The following is a 23,908-nucleotide window of genomic DNA, read 5'->3' as shown; positions in this document are numbered from 1 at the left end:
TTTTTAGTGTATTTTAGTTTATGACCTTAATACGAATGATACAATGTAGCGGCTATGGAGTTCTGGAAATTTGCGAATTTGTGTTAAGCCTGGCTTTATGTAAATTATGGAAAATATTTTCAGTATATATTTTGCTTAAGAAAGAGTTATATGATGGTTCTAATAAATATTGTAAGTAGGTACTATATATCCGCCCGCGGATCGCCCGCGTTTTCAAAGAAAAACTTGCATAGTTCCCGTTCTCGTGGAATTTCCCGGATAAAACCTATCCTGTGTGGTAATCCAAGCTATAATGAAATTTAGCACATATATACCCTCTATATATGTGCTAAATTTCATTGTAATCGGTTAAGTAGTATTTGCGTGAAAGAGTAACAAACACACAGACACACATGCTCACAAACATTCAAATGTTTAATATTAGTAGGATGTTAAAGCGAGTTTGATTCAAAAATATCTTCTCAACGAATGTATTATAGCATTTATAGCATAGCTTCATTATAAATCTTCTATGGTCTTTTAAATAAGTTCACAGATATTCTTACATTTTTCATGTAAGTATTATATTTTTGTTAATATTACTATGTAGTAATGTTACTATGTAGTAATATTAACAAAAATACTACTTTGGTATAGGTATGATTGTTATTTAAATATTATCAATAGACTATCGTAGACTAGGTACCTACCCCGATTCTGAAGTGACGCCTGGGATACTAGGAGTGAATTTTTGCAGTTTAGTCGATACATTAATTTTATAGAAACTTTTTATGTATAGGTAAGTACAAATATTAATTAATGGACGTTCGAGTCAGTGGGTCACGTAATGACCACCGCCCGTGGGCACTCATAAAGGATTTTTGTAGCGGTTTGTAAAAAAGGGTAACATTAACTACTGTGTCGATATTGACTGCTAGACTAGCTTCGAATGTTTCCACACGCATAGTTCAAGAATATTCATGGAAAAGAGATGTTTTACTAAGGTAAAAATAGCCTATAACCTATCCATCTCCAGACACAATAATCATAATAATATTATACGATTGCTCCATTCCGTCGAGAAAGTAAGAAGGAAAACGCAAACAATAAACTTATGTATGTTTTTTCTTTACAGGTCAAAAACTGTCTCTATATGCCAAATTCCACCCCAATCGATTCTATAGAGCCTCTGTTACGCGTGAATAAGAAACAGCTAAACGGACAGTCAGTTACTTTCTTTTATATTAATTAAATTTTTATTTAAATAGATTGAGCATAAAGTTCCAATATTTACCTCTAGGTGGAGTTCGTTCATGAGGTCTCTGCCAGTACCATGGCGCAGGCACGAGGCCTCCGTACCGACCGGCAAGCGCGCTCCACTGTGATATTAAGCCCAATCTGTAACAAATATTGATCTTTTGATTAATATATCTTCGAAATCTCTACGTATAAAAACAATAAATGTGCGTGTAAAATATGCTTATTTCGGTTGATTAAATTATTTCGAAAACATTTTCTATGGGAATCAATTCATTGTTATATTTTTCAACTCTAATCTCCAATAGTATTTAATTTCAATTCTTGTTTGGTTCAACTTATGAAAAATTAATTTGAATTACTCTACCTAGTCATAATGTAATAAGCAAAACATTAATTTTATTAAATTTCCCATCATCACTACACTACTAAAATAAAGTCGCTTTCTCTGTCCCTATGTCCCTTTGTATGCTTAAATCTTTAAAACTACGCAGTGGATTTTAATGCTGCTTTTTTAATATATAGAGTGTTTCAAAAGGAAGGTTTTAGTATATAATTTATTAGATTTTAGACAAAGCGGGCGAAGATGCGGGCGGTAACCTAGTTCTTTCATAAAGTGAAAAAAAAAAATTCATTTTTTTTTCTTTCATGAATGATGAGCATCTCACGTTCCGACGGCCAATCTCCGTGATGAGTGATGACATAACTTTAAAGCAACGTACATCAGATAAACCGAAACATGTAGTAAACCGTTATTTAAACTTGTATCATAAACACTACAGGATTATTTGGTTGTAACAATTAATCTCAAAATGTACTCGAACGATAAAAAATACATATACATAATATTTCCACCAGAGAGTAGGTACCTACCATACTCTTGACCACTTTTTTATTATACTACCCAGGCACGTCGTCTATATTTTTTACTAGCTGGTCCGCGCGGTTTCAACCCCGTGGATCCACTCATGTTGGTTTTAGCGTGATGATATATAGCCTATAACCTTCCTCGATAAATGGGCTATCTAACACTGAAAGAATTTTTCAAATCGGACCAGTTGTTACCGAGATTAGCGCGTTCAAAGAAACAAACAAACTCTTCAGCTTTATAATATTAGTACATATAGTATACATATTATACATATATAGATTAATCTTAGTCAGTCTGGACCATGGACAGACCAGGGACAAATGACTATTTAGGTTGTATAACTAACAATCATACATTATGACGATCTATTAACAGAAAATTAAATTACAATGCAATACAATGAAACCCTAACAGCTATCAAGTGATGCTAGTGTTTTGAGAACAATAAAGCTAACCAATCAACTGATAATGAGAGAGGGTCAATTGCCACACAGATACAATTAAATATTAAGCTGGCGACGTGAAATTTTGGTACATTGTAACGGTAGGAAATTCCTGCAATTAATTGATGAGGGTAAGTACTTATAAACTACTATCTATCTGTACACTTATTTTGCCTGCCCAGATTGATAATTTTGTTAGGTAGTTTAATTTTAAAATAACTGGTTTTCATAAATCATCGTCAAATATGAATGTCTAAACTCTAAAGGATATACAATAATTTTCCACTTTTATGATATTTAAAATATGTCTGTATACAAATATGTAGTTCCATAAATACCAATTATACAAAAACTACAACGCATATTAAGATGCAAGCATGTTCAGTGTATAAAACTACAATAGATTAACCCATTCAATCGTCAACTATACCAAAATAAAACACATTTCAAAGCAGTTCCAACATTTGTTCGCAAAAGGCATCAGTGTTGCCAGCCTAACAAATTCGAAAATGGAACAAGTGGTAGAAAAGTAATAAATCACTCCGGGAATAAAATGTAGCCATTTTCTTTTACTTTTTTCTTTTTTTCAAAGCGAATGTTCTCGGTTGTGACACGAACAAGCTTTCTCGCTTACTAGTCGTAGCTAGTCGATCAGATATCGTGGAAATATCGATAGAAACAAAGAGGATTGGAGGCGAGCTCACGGGACTGCTGGCTAGTGATGGAAGCGGTTATCGATGTGTGATCGATAGGTGAATTTGGGTTATTAATAAAAAAAGATTTATGAGTAACTCATTGCTCAAGCTGATTAGACAATTAGAAATATATTCATAATTTCTAATTGTCTAATCTGTTTGATATATTTTATATGCATTTAATAATTATAAAATGAATCCCTGGAGATCTCAATTTTTAGCAAATAATATTGATGTCAAATGGGCATCGACTATTGCATGATAATAAGTCAGATACACGACCAAAATCACGGGCGGGAAGATACTTATTAATTTAATGTCTAATACTTTAACGAATAAAGTACCTATATCATCATATTATATAAAACTGACTTTAATACTACGCAAAATAAACATTAAGCCAGTATATTTTTCACTATTAAACGCTTATCATTTTCCACGAAGATAAACACCACTATTCATAACAAAAAGGCACAACAGTACCATTAAAAAAAACAAAGAAACAATTATTTAAAAGGTAAAAAATTAAAGGCATAACTTGCTACATTCACTTTACGGTCGTAGCACGGCTACGTTGCTACGCGGTCTACGCCGTAGCACGTAGCCATTCTTATATGAAGCTACGACTTATTATCAAGAGCGTAGTCGTGTGTTATAAAGTTGTTTCTTTTTCCAATAATTTAATAAAATTAATATTTTTAATTAAGCAGTGTTTAACTTTTTTAATTTCAATTTTTTTTATTTTAATTTTTTATTCTTGTACGTTTTATCGAAGAATTTTATTCAATTGTTTCTGATAAAAACTTGCTTATATTTTCTTTAAATTTTCACCGTATCTTGCTATTAAAATGATATCACTACAGCTCTATAAAATAAATACCGACCTGCACAATTTTCCAATTTTAATCTCTAACGAAAGTAGAATCAATCTCAAAGATAAATTCTGATAAAACTCGAAAACATCGATAAGATCGCCCATCACTAATACTAACTACCAGTTTATCGATATCTTCGACAATACCGATTGGATGCTTTATCGTCAATAATTCAGCTCTCGATGGAAACACAAATGATTGTGTTGTTATGAGAAACACATTTCTGTTCGATTGCCTGTGAGTAATTAAAACGGAGTAATAAAGGGAATGAACACGTAAATATTATAAAAGAAATGTAGCGGAAACAGTATTCTACCCTTTTTATATTATCTGTTCGTAGAATCGAAGGATTTCTGCATTGTAGTAGGTATACTGTTTTTGTTACATTCATTTCCTAGATTTCAAGAGACAATTGCGAATGCTATATTATATTCGTAGAGGTATTTTACTCGTAGATTCAAAGCTTCTCAAACAATTTGCCTCTTTAAATAGCAATCTGTACCATAATTTAATAATCCCAAAGCCAAATTAAATTTAAAATCTCGCGCTTCTGCATGGAGTCAATAACGAGCTAAAAAAACCGAGTCGACCAATTTGCATTGGTCCCGCATTTAATCCCAGCAGGGAAGTTCCAAACTGAAATTCCATTACACGATAAAGTACTGCTTCCTTTAAAAGCGGAAAGGAAGAAGCCACGCAGTGATTGGTTGGCTCACCGCGCTCTGATTGGCCGTCTCATAACCCCGCCTCCCTCGAGGGGTATAAAAATCGATGCCCGTCACCCGCGCGTTTCTTTTTGCTGCGGCGCGTCTGCCCGACACTCCACACTTGTTACTAATAATAGCGTTTGTACTTTCTTTTATAGCATAAAGTGTTTACTTGTATCTGTTGTCTGTACAAGCGACACGGGAGCCTTTTGTTGGTAGATAGGGAGGTATTCTCGGACGCGTTTAAAAGCTTCTAAGAGATATCTTTTCGCTTATTCCTAGGTTCACGACGACAATAACGTAACGGCTATTCTCTAGAATAGGGCTTTTAACTGCTTAACTGTCAATATAACATAGTATATTATTATTTGCTCGTTTTAAGAGAATTCGAGTTTTAATGGCCGCTATTATGAAATAGTTTTACGAAAAATTTAAACGTTTGTGTTAAACACAAAGTATTGTATAAGCAAAACGTTTTCGGACAATTGTTATTTTGATACAATACGGGTTTATTGTACGCACGCTGTATGAAAATGAGACGATTTCAGTTTACTAATAACCAGACAGTTGTCCGCACTAAAAATACATTCAATTGTTAAAATCATTTCCAGAAAGGCAACCAGAACTCCTGTACCTATATTGAATTATTGCTCAGTTTGTAAAAAGAAATTTATTTATTGAATCTCTCTCACATAGACCCATAAATGTATCTAAAAACTTATTCCAATTAATATGTCAGAAACACTGAATATTTTACATATGTATTATGTATATATTATGTATCATACGCAAAAAAGGGAACATAGTAGTTTTTAACACCAAACTTCTTAAACTGTACATAGACCATACCATAGATCTACACAAGCATGGATTATCCTCCTTGTAAATTACCTCCTAAATGGTCCTCTCAGCTTGAATGTTACAACCTGACAGTAGCTTGGGAAAATGTCTCAAAGACCCTCCAAGGGAAATATAATCGAGAGAGGTGGAATAAAAAGTATGGTTGGTCCCTTTTGTAATGTTCTTACAGGCCTTGTTGGTAATCTTGTTTACAGATACACTAGATAAATAATTATAGACATGTATAGTGTATGTACATAGATAATTTTAACTACTACTTGATGGTAATAAATAATTGTAAAACTGAACATTTTGAATCGTGTTTCGGTACAACTATATTGAATTGTTGTTGAATTTTTATGATTTATGCAATTTCTTACTAGCCATATAGGTATCATTGACATAGGTATATTTGATTGATTTAAACAGATCGTATTGTACAGAGGAATAATAGAAACATATTTTACAAATCTAAAGAACCAATCAGGAAACGTCTATTTATTCCGAACATCTATTTAGAGCTCTTCCAACCACATACCAGATTATTCACAGTAAAATGTAATTTAACTATAAGCTTGGCCCAAATAAACTCATATTCCATAAATATTTGCAAGTATTATATCTATTACGAGAAACGTATTGAGAATCATTCTAAGTAATATGAATATTAAAGACATACAACGTTATGTATTTATATCATCTAAGGATACACACAGAACTTTATTGATATTAATGTTATATATTAAATATAAAATTGGTCCGAAACTACATCCCTGAGACACCCCTTTGATTTTATCGATTTCTTACCTTTAAACGAAACAAGTTTAATGAAAATGGGATTCCTTTGAGTTCTCATGACTGAGAATGTACTTATTTATATACATATCTGTTCTCTTAAGCAAGATTGAGATATTTCGGGAGATAAAACCGCATCCCTGCTACGTATAAACCCCTTAGCTTCTCCCCTCCGAATTCCTTAAAAATCCACAAATATATCAAATTCTCTTAAAGGATAACGCGAACTTCCCCTTATTTAAGTACCTTCCTCTAAGAATGCAGCCAATTATGTCCAAGTTTATACGCGGAGCGGATATTAATATTCTTGGCTCAATATGGTAATATATTTCTTCGCTCAATACGTTCTGAAAATATCTTGACATGGAAATAGGATTGCAGAGTAACATATCATAGAATTACATTTTCTCATCTATTTGCATATTGATATGAAAATAGACTTTACAATATCTATGTTCATATGATTATCTGTGGTCAGATGTAATCTACTGTACCAAATTTAAAATATATACCTACATATTACAAAAGATATAACGTAGATTGAAATTGCATTTCATATTCTACTAACATGATCTGGTATTCGAGATTAGATATTTTTATTGCAGATATCAAAAATCTACATAAATAACCTCAACTCTATATGTGTTTCAAATAGTATATTCATTTTTCAGCTCGATTGATCTATAGACACTAATACTATAAATCTGAACAGTTTGTTTGTTTTGTTAAACGTGCTAATCTCAGGAACATCGGGTTGGATAGGAAAATAATTCCAGTATTAAATTAGAATATAGTCAGTTTACAGATGGGTAAAGAAATAGAGATAAATTCACGAAATAGAGACAATTTGCGAGTAAAGCGCGGGAAACAGTACTTAAATACCTAATTTAGTAACTATAAATCTCCTACAACATTTGATTCAAAAAATGTATAATCGCTATTGCCTCTACTTTAAGCCAAACCCAGATCCATTATATTATTTGTATTTAAGAGGGTGAGTAGCCATCTCACCCTAAGGAGCAGTCTAAGATTCGACCCTCCCCATCTGGACCTATTAAGGGTATTTAGGGTCCCGTAAATATGTGTATAATCTGTGCTTTTTAACGCTTGTAATAAGGTTTCATTAGTTACTTTGATTTAGGGTTCCCCTTTCTAAATGGACGCGTTAAGGCGAACTTAGATACGAGGTTAAAGTCACTGCAGTATTGTAATTGAACGTGTGGTTACTCAAACTCAAATGTGTACCTACTCAACTATGTTTGCACGCACATTTGTAAATGTTATAACAACACATAGTTATCTTTATTTACTTGCTCTTAACTTCTAGAAATCGTATTCACTACAGCAATTGCTATTTAATAAGAATTTTAATAAAAAAAATTGTGCGTGTACACACGTAAGAAGTGAAACTTCTTTATGACCTTATTTTTCAAAAAATAATTTACTATATGCAACTTTACAGAAATACGTCGAATCGCGCGTGGTAGGGATAAGAAAAAGATGACGCGTACCTAACGGAAAAATGTCACGCGTAACGAAAAAATGTTACACTAAATTTTTTTCCAACCCCGATAAAGAAGTTTCACTTCAATAAATCTACGATAATCCGCTGTTGATAACAAAAAAATGTTTCTCTATAATACGAATGCTAATATTATTCATTGAAAACAATAAATAATTTATTTTAATAACACATGTTCATAATCAAAATTATAAAGACATTTCTTTTATTTCCATAAACAACTTCCATGTTTGCCGCGGGCTTCGAAAAAGTCGTACAATAAACATTTACAATACACAAACTAATTAACCAGAGCAAAAAGCTTTTTAAATCCCCTTATTTTATTTCTAAACATTTTTATATAATTATCCTTCTAAAATTACTTCATTAAGTTGATTTTTACAAGAGCGGACATTGTAGGAAAAAAAGTTGAAATGTCACAAAATGGAGGGAAACGTGACAGATGCTTTACATTATAAACAAAATGTCCGCTGTCACTGAAGGCGTAATTAAGATGCGAAGAGGGTGAGCTTGAAGACGTTTACTAGATTTTCTTTTGTTGTCTCGTAATTATTTAATCTGTTTATTTTAAGAGTTTCAAGAGCTTTAGATTGAGTAATACAATGATCATGGCGATACAATTTATGTTGAATATTTTCTGACGATTAATTCACTAATCTTGGGCATTAATAAAAAATTAAACAATTGCAAGTACTTAGTTATTTATTGAAAATATATTATATTTCAATATGCTATAAGTAGTTTCTATTTGCATATTTACATTCAGTTAAAACACTATTTTACCTCGAATATATTATCAAATCTTTATTGTAATACTAGTGGTCCAACCCGGCTTCGCCCGTAGTACATATTTCGCAACAAAAGGTAGCCTATGTCCTTTCTCGGGTATCAAAATATCTCCATACCAAATTTCATGCAAATTGGTTCAGTAGTTTAGGCGTGATTGAGTAACAGACAGACAGACAGACAGACAGAGTTACTTTCGCATTTATAATATTAGTATGGATTGTTTATAATACACGTTGCAACAAACAAGGAATACCTTCACATTTTAATATAGACATTTACACCCATAGACACGCATACGCGCATCACAATATTGTCAAACTACACACTGCCAACCCTAAAAAACACCATAATCAAAGCTACAAGGTAGTTACTTATCTGCACTGTAAAATCCGCGAATAAAATGACCCTTATCACGGTAAATGCGTATGGCTAGCCGCAGGGTCATGTAAACACGCGTTTGACGGCCACTCCATTTGTTTTGGTTACAATTTGTGAAAATCACGACCTTTTTTGTGAACTGCGTCTTCGCTAAGATTGCTGTTTGATGGATGACTTAGTTAGTTAGTCTATGGTTATAACACGCGTTTGACGGCCATTCCATTTGTTTTGGTTACAATTTGTGAAAATCACGACCTTTTTAGTGAACTGCGTCTTTGACAGTGTTAAGATTGCGAACTCAATTGCAAATGGCTTGATGGATAACTTCTAGGTAGTTAGTATGTGGTTATAGGTTGTTAAGAATGTACAGAGTAGCTTGTTACTCTGGTATTTATAGTCTGTTTATGGTAAAGATCGTGTTAAGAATTTTGAGCTGTGTAAAAGAAAGACCACTGAATGCACTTTGATAATTGCTACGCCTTTCCAATTTATAGTTTTTAACAAAAACCCAGGCTATAAAATTCGCTCTACAACTACGAGAAAAGGTGTTTATAATTTATCTATTTTTTATGACAATATTATGGGTTGAGTAAATATGAGTTAGAGGTTAGTAATAAGAATTTGCTGTAAGTTGTAACCAAGCTTATTTTGTTTTAGTAGATGAAATCTATACTAATATTATAAAGCTGAAGATTTTGTTTGTTTGTTTGAACGCGCTAATCTCGGGAACTACTGGTCCGATTAGAAAAATTATTTCGGTGTTAGATAGCTCATTTATCGAGGTAGGGTATGTATCATCACGCTACGACCTACAGGAGTGGAGCCACGGGGGTAAAACCGCGTGGAGCAGCTAGTTGGATATAAGCTTAATTATAGAATTAGGATGAACAGGTAGTTACACTTTTAATTCCTCACTAGGAAACAGAATTTAAAGTATAAGTACTGGCTTGCTTATGCATAAAACAGCTGAAACTAAAGTCGTTATGATCTATTGCTTGGCGACGGCAAACATTATCTGCCGTCGGGTTACGCGTAATCTACGAAGAGAAAAAATGTGCATGTATCGCAGTCATTTGCTTGAATCTGCTATTTGATTAATTAACTACCGCGTTCAAGAAATGACGACATTTAATTGAATGACTAAAGGACAGCTCGTCAAGTTATTTAATGTTAAAAAATTGTGAATATTACTAAAGAAAAATATATATAAGTAATTCTCTTGGTTAACGTATCACGTTACTAAATAAAATAACAAAATAAACAAAGTAATTTGACTAAGTTGAAACCATTTCAACTTAACTAATTATTTCGCTATGAATAGTGCTTAAAGCGAACAACTTGTATTGAAAGGATTTAACTGACTAGTTAAGTTTTAGCGGTCAGGTACTAGCTCCAGTCGTAGTTAAGTTTGTGCTTCGTTTGGTTCATACTTAGCTATGAGCTAGTTACTGGCTTATAATACTAATCCGAATATGAATACTCATCATTGTCTAATCTGTTATTCTGTGACTCCAGTTTCTTTTTTAAATTATCAGAATGGGTAAAATTCTTGTCTGTTCGCCAAATATTAATTAAATAACTTCATTTTTCAGTTTTTGAGTTATCGGTTATATAAGTACAAACTTTTTAATGAATGTTTCTCATTTTCTAAGAAATACCTAAAAGCTCATAATAGGTATAATAATATAAATTTTACCTTACATATTTGTTTAACATAAGTTATTTACTAAGAAAGAAAATTTACTAAAAACCATTCATAAAATATCCGAGCTATTTATACATATAAACAATCTCATTTAATTTTCACTCTATTTGTCCAGTTAATAATCCATGTAAACGAGGCATACGCCCATAAGCACAATCCAAGTTTAATTATGTAAAGCTTATCAATATCATAAGTTCAGAACTCGAATAGTGCTTCTGAGATTAAGGAATAAAATTTTAATAGTCTAGCTTAAAAATAATTTGAATATGGTGTTAAAGTCAAAGTAAGTGTTAATTTGTATATTATTTTATCAGAAAAATAATTTGTTTTAAAAAACTAATAAAATTATAATTTTAATTCCATCTCATCTTTTATTTTGATGCGATGCCTTCACGATACTCCCAAAAATACGATGCTCTGAAGTGGTATTCACAATTTTCCGAATTATCTGACATCTGGAATTCCTCGAATACCTACACTATACCTATATCTATACTATAATATTATAAAGCTAAAGAGTTTGTTTGTTTGAAAGCGCTAATCTCAGGAACTATAACTGGTCCGATTTGAAATATTCTTTCGGTGTTAGATAGCCCAATCATCGAGGAAGGCTATAGACTATAATATCATCACGCTATAGCTAAGACTAACAGGAGCGGAGCCACGCGAGTAAAACCGCATAGCACAGCTAGTGAGTTATAATAAGAGGACCTACCTCGACAACATAGCATCATTAGCGTTCCCAAAATGGTTAGCAGCGATCGCAGCTTCTAGAACATTCGAGTCCCTTCTCGGTTCCGCTCGGTTCAGGATCGAGCTGATCGAGAAACTTGTGTACGGAGCGCTTCCAGTAGCCTTCTCTTCTTTCTTTAGATCGTAGAACGGACTCTTCTGGTCTTTTCTAGAAGGTGAGGACGGTATATCCGGACTGCTGGCGCCAGATACAACGTTCACTTCGATGTCGTTGTCTTGAGATGAGACGGGGGAATCCATTGTTGTTCTAGCACCGCATTTTATTATTACCTGAAGGAGAAATGGTGTTAGGTACATTATTGGGTAGTAAAGAGAGTAATTAATTATCTTGTTAGAATTGAAAAATGTGGTTTTAAAAAACTGTTGCATTTAGCAATACTTCAAGAGTCAATTTTATTAAATGCCGTAAAAGATACAATACTATCTCATAAATGATTTCATATAGATTTAATAAAACATATTCTTCAATTAATAGCTGATCATCATCTTTCGAATATTTCATTAAAATCACTTCAATAGCTAATCTCTACATATTTTTCATTGTAACGTTTTCCTCTTTGTCGATCTTTTTCAATAAAACCCATACTTATCGGCTAATATTTTAACAAATACTATTATACATTGGAAGATAAAATCTCCAATATTCTCCCTCCTTATTTATTCATAGCAATGGGAAGAAATCTCCCTAATAACATCTTAATGCCCTAGGGACGTCTAAGAACAATAACGCACTTAAGAATACTGAATTATTGATAAAACAATGCGCTTTTACGTCCATTTGGATAGATTTAGTAGTATATTATTTAATTCATGATACTATTAGTGGTATAAATATTTTTATCTAAGGGCTGATTTTTCAATCCTTGGTTAAAACCACAGACTAATAATAATATACTACGTATACAAGTTAAAACTTATTCGTCGAATAACGTATTAAACTACCATTTCAAAAATGTATTCTCATTGCCCGTATTTTTCAAGTTTACAGGTGACATTTTAACATGTTCGTGTAAATATGTACTTTATTAGACGGATACATTTTAACCAGGGATTGAAAAATCGGCCCTAATCTAGACACGCGGCAGCGTGTCAAGCCGAGTTCAAGCGAAGAGAACTGGCGAGCAGCAGCCGTGTGTATATTTACACGAACCATTTCGAGCCACTTTTCACCCCCTTATAACTCGAAAACTATTTAAGTTATATCAACCAAATTTGGTACATATCAAGAGGACCTCAAGATAAACAAGAACCTTAAATTTCATAAATACAGATTAAACAGTTGCGTAGATATTAATATCCAAAAATCGCAATTTTTAAGACTGACTGACTTATAGACATATACAAAACCTAACCCACTTCCAGATGACCTAGAAAGTTCAAATTTTGTAATCAACTAGGTAATAGTGAGTGTACAAAGGAAAAAATCAGAAAATACTGAATTTATTTGTATTTAATTTTTTTTTCAATGACATAAATTTTGTTTGTATGGAAAAATGGAAAAGTTTAAAAAAAAAGAAAATAGTATATTCACCTTACTAGTCTTAAAAAATAGATCAAAACTAATCAGTGGCCGAAAAAAATTTTGAAATCCATCAATAAATGACTGAGATATAGATTATTGAAGTTTACATATTTTAGGACGAAACATCTGTAGATTCGAAGCGCCTATGACATCACACTCACTCGTGCTAGTATCGCTAGGGCGGATTACTTCGATTGCATGATTTCTTTATTCAAAACTGTTATTAAACGTAAAATAAAAGAAAATTGTAATAAAAATATTGCCTTTATTGCTCATACAGTTAAAAATAATATATAATTTTACATATTCACATTTATTTATTCTTTATTTATGAGTGTTTAGTTTAGTTTTAATTTCATTGTAAATAAATAAATAAATAAATAAAATCTTTATTTTGCTTTAAACATGGTATTCAATGGTGATACAATTATATTAATAAAGCACAAATATGTTTAGCCAATACAAGCATGCAAAAATAATTATCTACCATAAATGGTTTTTTTTTTTTTTTTTTTTTGTGTGGTGTTTCTCAATGTTAGCCAGAAGGGCTTCTACATTTTAACGCGGACGCGGGGGTGAACTGAAGGTTCACCCTGGTAGCGACATGCACAAGGGCGTCCCCCCTTGACGGGGACCACGAACCTCGGCTTGAGCTGTCGCTTGAGTGGAGGAGGCCAGAAGGGCCCTAATCGGACGGGGACCATAAATGGTGTAATGGAAGAAGGCTTCGTCGAAGGTCGAAATGATTTAATTTGCGTAATATTAATATGAGTGAAACATCTTTAGGCGCGTTTAGAGTAAAATTTCAAGATCGCGTCATGGCAATACCGTAACGTCATGGAGTAAGGCGACGATTCTTCTACAACGATCTTTGCATCTTGGTAATAGTGTGTGAGAGCACGCTTAACATGAGCATTAACTTAAACTGACCATCCGTTCAAAACCTGACATTGGCAGAATACGTCCTCACTAGGATCGGGAATTGCCATTTTAAAAAAAGAAGAAGAAGAATAGTGTGTGTACAAATTCACGCTGGATGTTTAGAAAATCATGTAATCTTTTAAACAGAAAACGAGTTTAAAAAAGTGCAGATAATGACGGGGCAATGTGCGCTGACATTCATAACATACAAGAAAATATAGAAAATAATACTAAACAAACCATACAGAGAAACCGCAAGAAAAAAAAATCGTATATAAAAAGTATTATATTTATAAAGTAAATCAAATTTGCAGAGTAATTTTCTGTACAAAAAGTAATGATATCCCACCAAAAACATAAATGTAAAAATTGGAGCCGAGTTCAATCGTTGACTTAATTTGCCAAAAAAAGAAATGAGATCTAAATGTGTGCCAAGTTCTGCAGACAGTCCAGAAATTTATTTACAAAGATGTATTAAGTTCTTAGGTTGACTGAAAACTCAATTGTTTTATTTTCCCTTAGAGAACAATGTTTATTCCAAAATATAACTTTTTTAATTTGAATAATTAAATTATTTTCACAAAGCAAGCAACTAATGACCTATTGAACCCCATAATTTGATGAGGCTAGTTTTTAGAACCTCACAAAATATAAACAGTATGTAAAACTAGCCTCATCAAATTATGGGGTTCAATAGGTCATTAGTTGCTTGCTTTGTGAAAATAATTTAATTATTCAAATTAAAAAAGTTATATTTTGGAATAAACATTGTTCTCTAAGGGAAAATAAAACAATTGAGTTTTCAGTCAACCTAAGAACTTAATACATCTTTGTAAATAAATTTCTGGACTGTCTGCAGAACTTGGCACACATTTAGATCTCATTTCTTTTTTTGGCAAATTAAGTCAACGATTGAACTCGGCTCCAATTTTTACATTTATGTTTTTGGTGGGATTCGAATAACCTGGTAGCATTCTCTGTATGTTATTTTATGGATGTCTACGAAAAACGATTGTACTATTGCGTAAAGCTTGACTCTATCAATTTTTTCTTAAATTTGCTGAAAGACCGAATTGATTCCTAAAGCGACAATTTGCTCACAACGCGTCGTGATCACAGTTTAAATTGTGAAATTTGTGTTATGGCTCTAATGAAAACGCACACAACGCGTTAGGACAGTCATAAAAAGACCACATAGCGACCTGCTCTGCAATTCAACCGCTAAACGTTGTCACAATGAAGAAGAGCCATGACGCATTCTGACCATGAATTGGTTTTTAATAATAACTGTAATGTAAAATGTTAACATTTATATAAAAATATATTGTTTCTAGAATTACAAAAGTGTTATATTTGTATGCCAGTTTGTTGGCAAATTGTGCGGACGTAATAAACGTAAACTTACAGGGCTTTATTGACTTTAATATTATAACATATCTATCCAAATAGTCTTTATAAAATATAGTGTTTGAGGGAATAAAAACAGCCTTTTCAGTTCTCTGTCTGATCATCATCATCATCATCTCTCTATCTGCTATCACCTAATTAATTTCAACAACAATTTCAGTATGTGCTTGTTATGCAGACAGACAACAACATAGATGTTCGTCAGAATTTGCAGCAAATTTCACATTAAAACCCTTAATTGGACCCTTAATTGGCTCCTTAATTCTGATCAACTGAAATTGCTCCGACCGCTGACCAACCGAGATTGTACCAATATTGCCCCTTCGGCAGATACGTGAGTAGCTGGCCTAAGATGATCTTAAAACTTAGCGCAAGTTTTATTAAATATCTAGTAGTTGAAGAGCCGCGTTATTTCCAGATGGTTACAAAAACCGATAATCAAAGTATGTGAATCAATAAAGTATCGGTTTCGTGCTCGCCTCACCGATTCACAACACCTGGTTCCGATTGAATATCGTGTTACTGAAACCAATCTAAAAGTATAAACAAATGCCGTGTTTCACACAAAATAACAATTTATATTGTATGAATAGCGAAAAATTGAATTGTAAATATGTTTTGATTGTTTGTAATTGTTAAAAAGGTGGCTATACAAAATGTTTTACACGTGTATTGTAGTTTTAATTGATTATTTTTGAAGTGGCGCGATGAAAGTAAAATTTCATCGCGTCAAGGCAAAACCGTCACGTCATGGGGTAAGGCGACGATTTTGGTATCTTTGAATCTTGCCAAAGTTTTACTTTTGACACGTGTGCTCGGTAGGTACCTACACACGTTCTTTTTTAGAAAGACTAAGCAAAAATTGTGCCTATAAGATGTAAAAATCGGATAAGTATATATGTTTGTATGTTTATCCAGTAGTTACAGTTAGTTTAAGGGAAAAATTGAGACCGTTTATTAACGACCCGTCTTCCCTACGACAGGTGCATTTTATCTACATCTTTTCTGCGGGTATAGCTAAGAAGGCAATCTAAAAACAAAGAATAAATCTTTAGTTGCAATTTAGGTATGGTTTTTATATTTCGTAGCATTTTTCCCAAGTATTTCTCGCATGAATATAGGACTTTAAATTTTTTAACAACCCATTCAGCGCAATATGACACTGCCAGTGCCGTGAATTGTGTATAGTGTAGTGCTTAATATATTCTTAGTTTTAGTTTTAAATTATTATATGTAGGTATGTTAGTTTGTAAGGTATTTATTCTATGGGTCTGTACAATTTATTGTCTGTTACCTGAATTAAATGTAATAAATAAATAACAAATAAATAAATAACAAGTTTCTTATAAACCGACAAAGAACAAATTACAAATGTATATTCTTTCGTAGACAATATCAAGGTGAATAAGACAATCTGGTTTTAACATAAGAGAAGTCTGCCTATAAAATATTCGAATGTACATAAACGTTAGAAATCAATTTCCCATCAATATTAAACATGATACCAATATTGAAACTCTAGCAGTGAATAATGCAGCAATAAACGCAAAGTGACCGATCAAATGGTTGGATCGCGCTCAAAAGCAAAGTGTAAATAATTTTAAATGAGCAGATTCACCGCGATGCTATCTCGGTATACGTAATGTATGTATGTTTTAATTTATTTGCTAGATTGTGTGGTAGTTATTGTTTGATTTTGTTTGTAATTTGTTTGTTGGAAAGGTTGAAAATGAGTAATTCATTATTGTTGTTGGCGAAAAGAAGTTGTGCTTTATTATACACTAGCTGCTCCGCGCGGTTTCACCCTCCCTCCTATTGGTCGTAGCGTGATGATATATAGCCTATAACCATCCTCGATAAATGGGCTATCTAACACTGAAAGAATTTTTCAAATCGGACCAGTAGTTCCCGAGATAAGTGCGTTCAAACAAACAAACTCTTCAGCTTTATAATATTAGTATAGATTATTTATTGAAACGAAGTGACATTTCAAAGATATTTAAAGTAGATATGTCTATTAGAATTGAAATCAATTTAAATCTATTACAGCATAGCCCTTGTAGCACTTAGCACTTTAGTATTCAAAATATTATATTTTACTAACTTATATTATTACAAACGCAATAATCGAAGCCTACTTTACCCCTTTACAAGCATCTAACTTAAACCTAATTTAACCATCAAACCGTCGTTCATATAAATATTAACAACCAAAACGCCCTAAAAATAACCCGCCAAAGGACGAAACTAATTTCCATGAACAATTAGAATATAAATGAAACAAAGTTTAACCCTTAACCGCTGTGATCAACTTGACAGATGGCCACTTGCTGATAAGATCATGCCGTAAACTTTACGACACCTAACCCTACTAATCGTGATGTCACACCGTCGGGCGACGCGTAGCATGCTTGGAATAATTATTCTTGACTAGCTTACCGCCCGCGGTTTCGCCCGCTTTGTCTAAAACCTAATAAATTATATAGGTTTTAATATATCTTCTTGAATCGCTCTATCTATTGAAAAAAACCGCATCAAAATCCGTTGCGTAGTTTTAAAGATTTAAGTATACATAGGGACAGGGAAAGCGACTTTGTTTTATACTATGTATGCGACGTAAGTACGACGAAAGTAACTCTGTCTGTCTGTCTGTTACTCAATCACGCCTTAACTACTGAACCAATTTGCATGAAATTTGGTATAGAGATATTTTGATACCCGAGATAGGACATAGGATAGGTTTTATCCCGGAAATCCCACGGGAACGGGAACTATGTGGGTTTTTCTTTGACTTCACGGGCAATGGCGCGGGTGGAAAGCTACTACTATAAGTTGATACAGATTCTTATAGGTGTATTCGTTGCTACAAAAATATCTATAAACTAATAAAATGCTATATGAATAATAAATGCTATATGATGACTCCCATAGTATATATTAATAAGATAAACTCACATTGACTCTACATCTATACATATAATAAATCTGTAGAAGGGTCAATTCTGTACATTGAAAATATTGAAAAAATAAATAGCAGGGGGTATTACTGGATCGATACCAAACTCAAATATGTGATTAAAAAATTTTTTGTCTGTCTTTCTGTCTGTGTGTCTGTCTGTCTGTCTGTATGTTCAGGCATCACGTGAAAACTAACGGTCCGATTTCGATGAAACTTGGTATAATTATACCTTATTATCCTGGGCATAAAATAGGATACTTTTTATCCCTGAAAAATACGTAGAAAAAATAAATCTTAATTTTTCCGCGCGGACGGAGTCGCGGGCGGAAGCTAGTTATTATAATAAAACTCTCTTTTCCATATTCTACTATAATAAACATATTATAGCATAAAATAAAGTCGCTGACTCTGTCTCTATAACCATTTGTACTTATGCTTAAATCTTTAAAACTACGCAACAGATTTTTATGCAGTTTTTTTAAGTAGATAGAGTTATTTACGACGAAGGTTTTAGTATATATTTTATTAGGTTTCAGACAAAGCGGGTGAAGCCGCGGGCGGAAAGCTAGTTGATTATAAATTTAAAATGTTGTTATTATTATCTCTCTGAAAGGTTACTATAGTCGTGTAGAATAGTCATATAAATATATACTTTATTCCTTTGTATATTTACAAGAATATTTGAAACTAGCTTCCGCCCGCGACTCCGTCCGCGCGGAAAAATTAAGATTTATTTTTTTCTACGTATTTTTCCGGGATAAAAAGTATCCTATTTTATGCCCAGGATAATAAGGTATAATTATGCCAAGTTTCATCGAACTCGAACTGTTAGTTTTCACGTGATGACAGACAGACAAAAAATTTTTTGATCACATATTTGGGTTTGGTATCAATCCAGTAACACCCCCTGGTATTTATTTTTTCAATATTTTCAATGTACAGAATTGACCCTTCTACAGTTTAGATATCCCAAATCCCAATTATGTATTAATGAATATATATGTACTTTTAATTTGTAATAAGCAGCAAATTTTTATTTTGTTAAATTTGTATTGTTAATTGTTATTGTTTTTTGCTGAAATAAATAGTTTTTTCATTATCAATTAAAAAAAATGCAGAACTGTTGCAACTCTATACAAAACTTAACAACCAAAACGCAAAAGGGTTAAAAAGTAACAACTTTGTTCATATAGCGGTACTAATTGTCCATTAGTTAATTAAAAACAATGTCAGCACAATCAAAAGTATGAATATTTATTAGACAAATTGCTTACGGTTATATTTCCTTATCTATTCACATGGCTGGGCCTTTCATTGTATATTACCTGAGTAGTTTTGTAGATAATCTATGAAAATTGATTGTATTTGATACGGTATATCCCTACTATATTATAATATTATAAATACGAAAATAACTCTGTATGTCTGTCTGTTTGTCTGTTACGCTTTCCCGCTCAAACCTCTCAACCGATTTTGATGAAATTTGGCACAGACAATCTTTAGACCCTGAGAAGGATGCATTTTATTGCGAAATATGTACCACGGGCGAAGCCGGTGCGGACCGCTACCGTAGTTACTTATAAGTTTTATGAGATAACTAGATTTCCGCCCGCGGCTTCGCCCGCGTTTGCAAAGGAAAACCCGCATAGTTCCCGTTCCCGTGGGATATCCGGGATAAAAATCCTATGTGTTAATCCAAGTTACCCTCTATATGTGTGCTAAATTTCATTGTAATCGGTTCAGTAGTTTTTACGTGAAAGAGTAACAAACAAACATCCATACATCCATACTTACAAACTTTCGCCTTTATAATATACTAGCGGTCCGCCCCGGCTTCGCCCGTGGTACATATTAACGTTTTCTCTACATAAGAACCATCCTCGTACTTCAAGGAATATAATAAAAAAAGAATTATCGAAATCGGTTCAGCCGTTCTCGAGTTATGGAATTACAACGAAAAGTGGCATTGATTTTTATATATTAGATATTAGACTTAAAACGGAGCGTGTGTCACGAGCACACGTGTCAGAAGTGAAACTTCTTTGCCAATATTCAAAGATACCAAAGAGATTCACCTCAAAAATGGTTTTTTATTAAATTATGATGTGTGACGTTCGATTAATTGAATAATTGGAAATCAAATCTTTTGTACGTATTTGCGCTTGATTTTTTTTTGTTACAAAAATAAATACATTTTTAAATAGAGCACATCAAATTTAATTTACTTTTAAAAGAGGCATTAAAATTAAATCTTAAAATACGAATAAGTATGTAGTTTATACGTTAAAGCATTATAAAATCATGCAAATAATTCAAAACATTTAGAATATTTATTAATTTTTATTTATAATACTAAAATTTAATTGTGACCAAAAATAAGTGTTAAATAAAAACCATGACCTTTTGACCTGTGTGAAAACTCCTGTGTATCATTAAATAAATTATAAAATTAGGCGATTAAATTGTGGCAATGTTAATTAAACGAAGTGGCCATTAATAACAAATAATTAAAATAACTAGTGTTGAGGGAGTTGTAAGTAATATTTTAGCTTAAAAGATTATAAACATAATAGTTTAATGATCGAATTTGCGTTTAAAGTACCTTTTATATAACCATTTTTTTTGTAATGTTCCAATTGTGCTTACAATTTTATTTCGTAGTTAAAATTAAAAATAACAGAGATTTCAACCTGCGTACAATGTACATAATATTATTGTAATATAGAAGTTTTGTACAAAATTAGATACTGCAGAAGATTTTTCCTATTTAACGCAGACTTTAAATTCCATAATATGTACATCTACAATATAAAAATGAATCACAAAATGTGTTGATAAGCGCATACGGCATAACTCGAGAACGGCTGAACCGATTTCGATAATTCTTTTTTTATTATATTTCTTGAAGTACGAGGATGGATCTTATGTAGAGAAAACGTAAACATGTACCACGGGCAAAGCCGGGGCGGACCGCTAGTCTACAATATAAAAATGAATCACAAAATGTGTTGGTAAGCGCATAACTCGAGAACCGCTAAACCGATATCGTTTATTCATTTTTTATTATATTCCTTGAAGTATGAGCAATGAGCATGGTTTTTATGGAGAGAAAACTTAAAGATATGCATCCGCCACAAGCGAAGCCGGGCGGACCGCCAGTCTTGAATAAAAAGAATCAAAGCTCTAACCTAAAAAGATTATTAAAAAGATTATTTAAGATAATCGGTTCCCGCTAGAACCAATGCTATTTTTTATTTGGTCATTATATATACATCATGGTTCGACTGATTGTAAGCGATCGCCGCCCATGAACATTTGCAAAGGCACAGAATAATAACTAGTAGATAGTCTGGAAAGGTAGGGCACGCTGACCGCTTTTACGACGACAGGAAAGAAAGAAAGGAAGGTTTAAACCTATCCTAGTTTAAAAGTCGGCAACGCATCTGCAGATTCCTTTTGTCATCAACTAATGAACCGCACATCATATGGTAATTATTTATACTTTATTTTTATTGTTTGTAACACGTTTTTAACCAGATTATGTGTGGTGTGGTGGAGTTGAAGACAGTAAATTATTTCTTTCTTTCTGTAAACATGTTCGGTGAATATGGGCGCTGGACTCGCTTTCGACTCCAGGCGACCGGACCGCTCCACAAGTCCAATTCATGCCATAGCGTGATCGACTAGGTATATTATGTTCTATAGTGATTTCAGGGATTGATTTTAAATTAATCTCCCTGTGCATTATCGCTCTATAAATTTTTGTTTCTTTTAATATAAATCTTATATATAAAAATGAATCCCAAAATGTGTTGGTAAGCGCATAACTTGAGAACGGCTTAACCGATTTCGTTAATTCTTTTTTTATAATATTCCTTGAAGTTCGAGGATGGTTCTTATGTAGAGAAAACGTGAATATGTACCACGGGCGAAGCCGGGGCGGACTGCTAGTAAGGCTATAAGTATTCTGTGAATGAATCCATATAAAATAAGGTCCTATGCAAAAATAGATTCTTTCTATAAAATCTTTAAATCTTTATACCGCTATATATCCATTTCTTTTTTATTTTTATCTATGAATGCTGCTTTAAATTTTATAGGTACTTATTCAAATAAAGAAATTTCAATTCCATCTTGGGTCACGTATAGTGCAATATAATGAATAGGTACCTAGGTCATCATATAGCATTTACTTGTTACCGACGGCTATCACCTTTTCACTTATAGAGGAGCCAACCTAAATATTTAAATATGTATTTATACAATATTTTAACTTACTGCATAATATATATTTACAATATATGAAATAACTTTAAAACCTCATTTAAGTAATTTTCGTAAACAATTCATTTATTTAATTTCATGACAATATAACACCAAAATTATGAGTTTAGATGAGTTATTAAAATTTCTTTGTAATTCCCATCTCGATCAAGAAAACTTTATATATTAATAGCGGTCCGCCCCGGCTTCGCTCGTGGTTCATATTTACGTTTTCTCTACGTAAGAACCATCCTCGTACTTCAAGGAATATAATAAAAAAAGAATTATCGAAATCGGTCCACCCGTTCACGCGTGATGCCGTGACAACGCGAAACGGGTTTCATTTTTATATATATAAATTTATACCTTGTTCTTGATGTTAATAAGTCTGGATTTATTATCTGCTCGTCTAGGTTTTTATCCTTTATTCCACTCCACCTGATGTATCTGACTCTACACGATGATTTTGTGTTTCTCTACAATATAGTTGTAGTTATAATAAATCTAACCTTTATTCATAAATGTCACTGTTAATTACACGGTTATGACATTCATACATGTATAGGTATTTTATTTATTTATTCCGTTATGTGCTTGTTTATAAGAACTAAAATATTATAACAAAAACGTCTTCGTTCCTATAATATTCTCAAATTACCTACAGAGAATTGGCGTAGCGGCGTCATAACTGAATGTACTTTAATGACAATTCTATTATAATAAGAATGATAAGAAGAGAAGATAAGAGTATATAAGATTGAGAATAATAAGAATGCATTTGATTCGGTTTGAACCAAAGGAATGATTGCGGTTTGGCTAGAGCCTATTTATGGTTGGTCAAAGATGAGAGAATTATTTCCAGTTTTAAATCCGGATAACACCGGTTTAATTCACACATATTTACCATTTGTAATATGCGTCGCTAAAAGCGAGAAGGTAACTGAATTTCTTTATCACTAAAATATATTTATTGCGACTAATTAGGAAGAAATTGCTGTAACATCTTAAGTCAAGTTTTATCAAAATACCAAGGTATATATTTTGTACCACCGTTCGTAACGCTCAAGATTGTTCCGTCACATTAATTTGTATTAATAGATAATAATTTACGTACCAAACAAACATAAATTCCTATGTTATCACACACACAACACAACGCTCACAGTCCGTTCCCGACACGCGTGTAGACACACGAATTTTGCTATGAAAACTGCCATCCACCCTTAC

General features: G+C 32.7%; 1 protein-coding gene across 1 annotated transcript in view; it reads right to left on the bottom strand.

Moving 5' to 3' along the window:
* The window catches only part of LOC123702921 (homeobox protein HMX3-B-like), a 29,000-nt gene extending 5,092 nt beyond the window's left edge, over window positions 1-23,908 (bottom strand). Inside the window, exons 1-3 of the mRNA XM_045650772.1 lie at window positions 23,796-23,908; window positions 11,572-11,879; window positions 1,274-1,377 (exon numbers count right to left, since the gene is read on the bottom strand). Of these exons, the coding sequence (XP_045506728.1) occupies window positions 1,274-1,377; window positions 11,572-11,849 (382 nt within the window). The 5' untranslated portion in view covers window positions 11,850-11,879; window positions 23,796-23,908. The remainder of the gene's footprint in view (window positions 1-1,273; window positions 1,378-11,571; window positions 11,880-23,795) is intronic.

The sequence above is a fragment of the Colias croceus genome, chromosome 24 (genome assembly GCF_905220415.1).
Source record: "Colias croceus chromosome 24, ilColCroc2.1".
NCBI lineage: Eukaryota > Metazoa > Arthropoda > Insecta > Lepidoptera > Pieridae > Colias > Colias croceus.
This window is presented reverse-complemented; position numbering and strand designations above follow the sequence as displayed.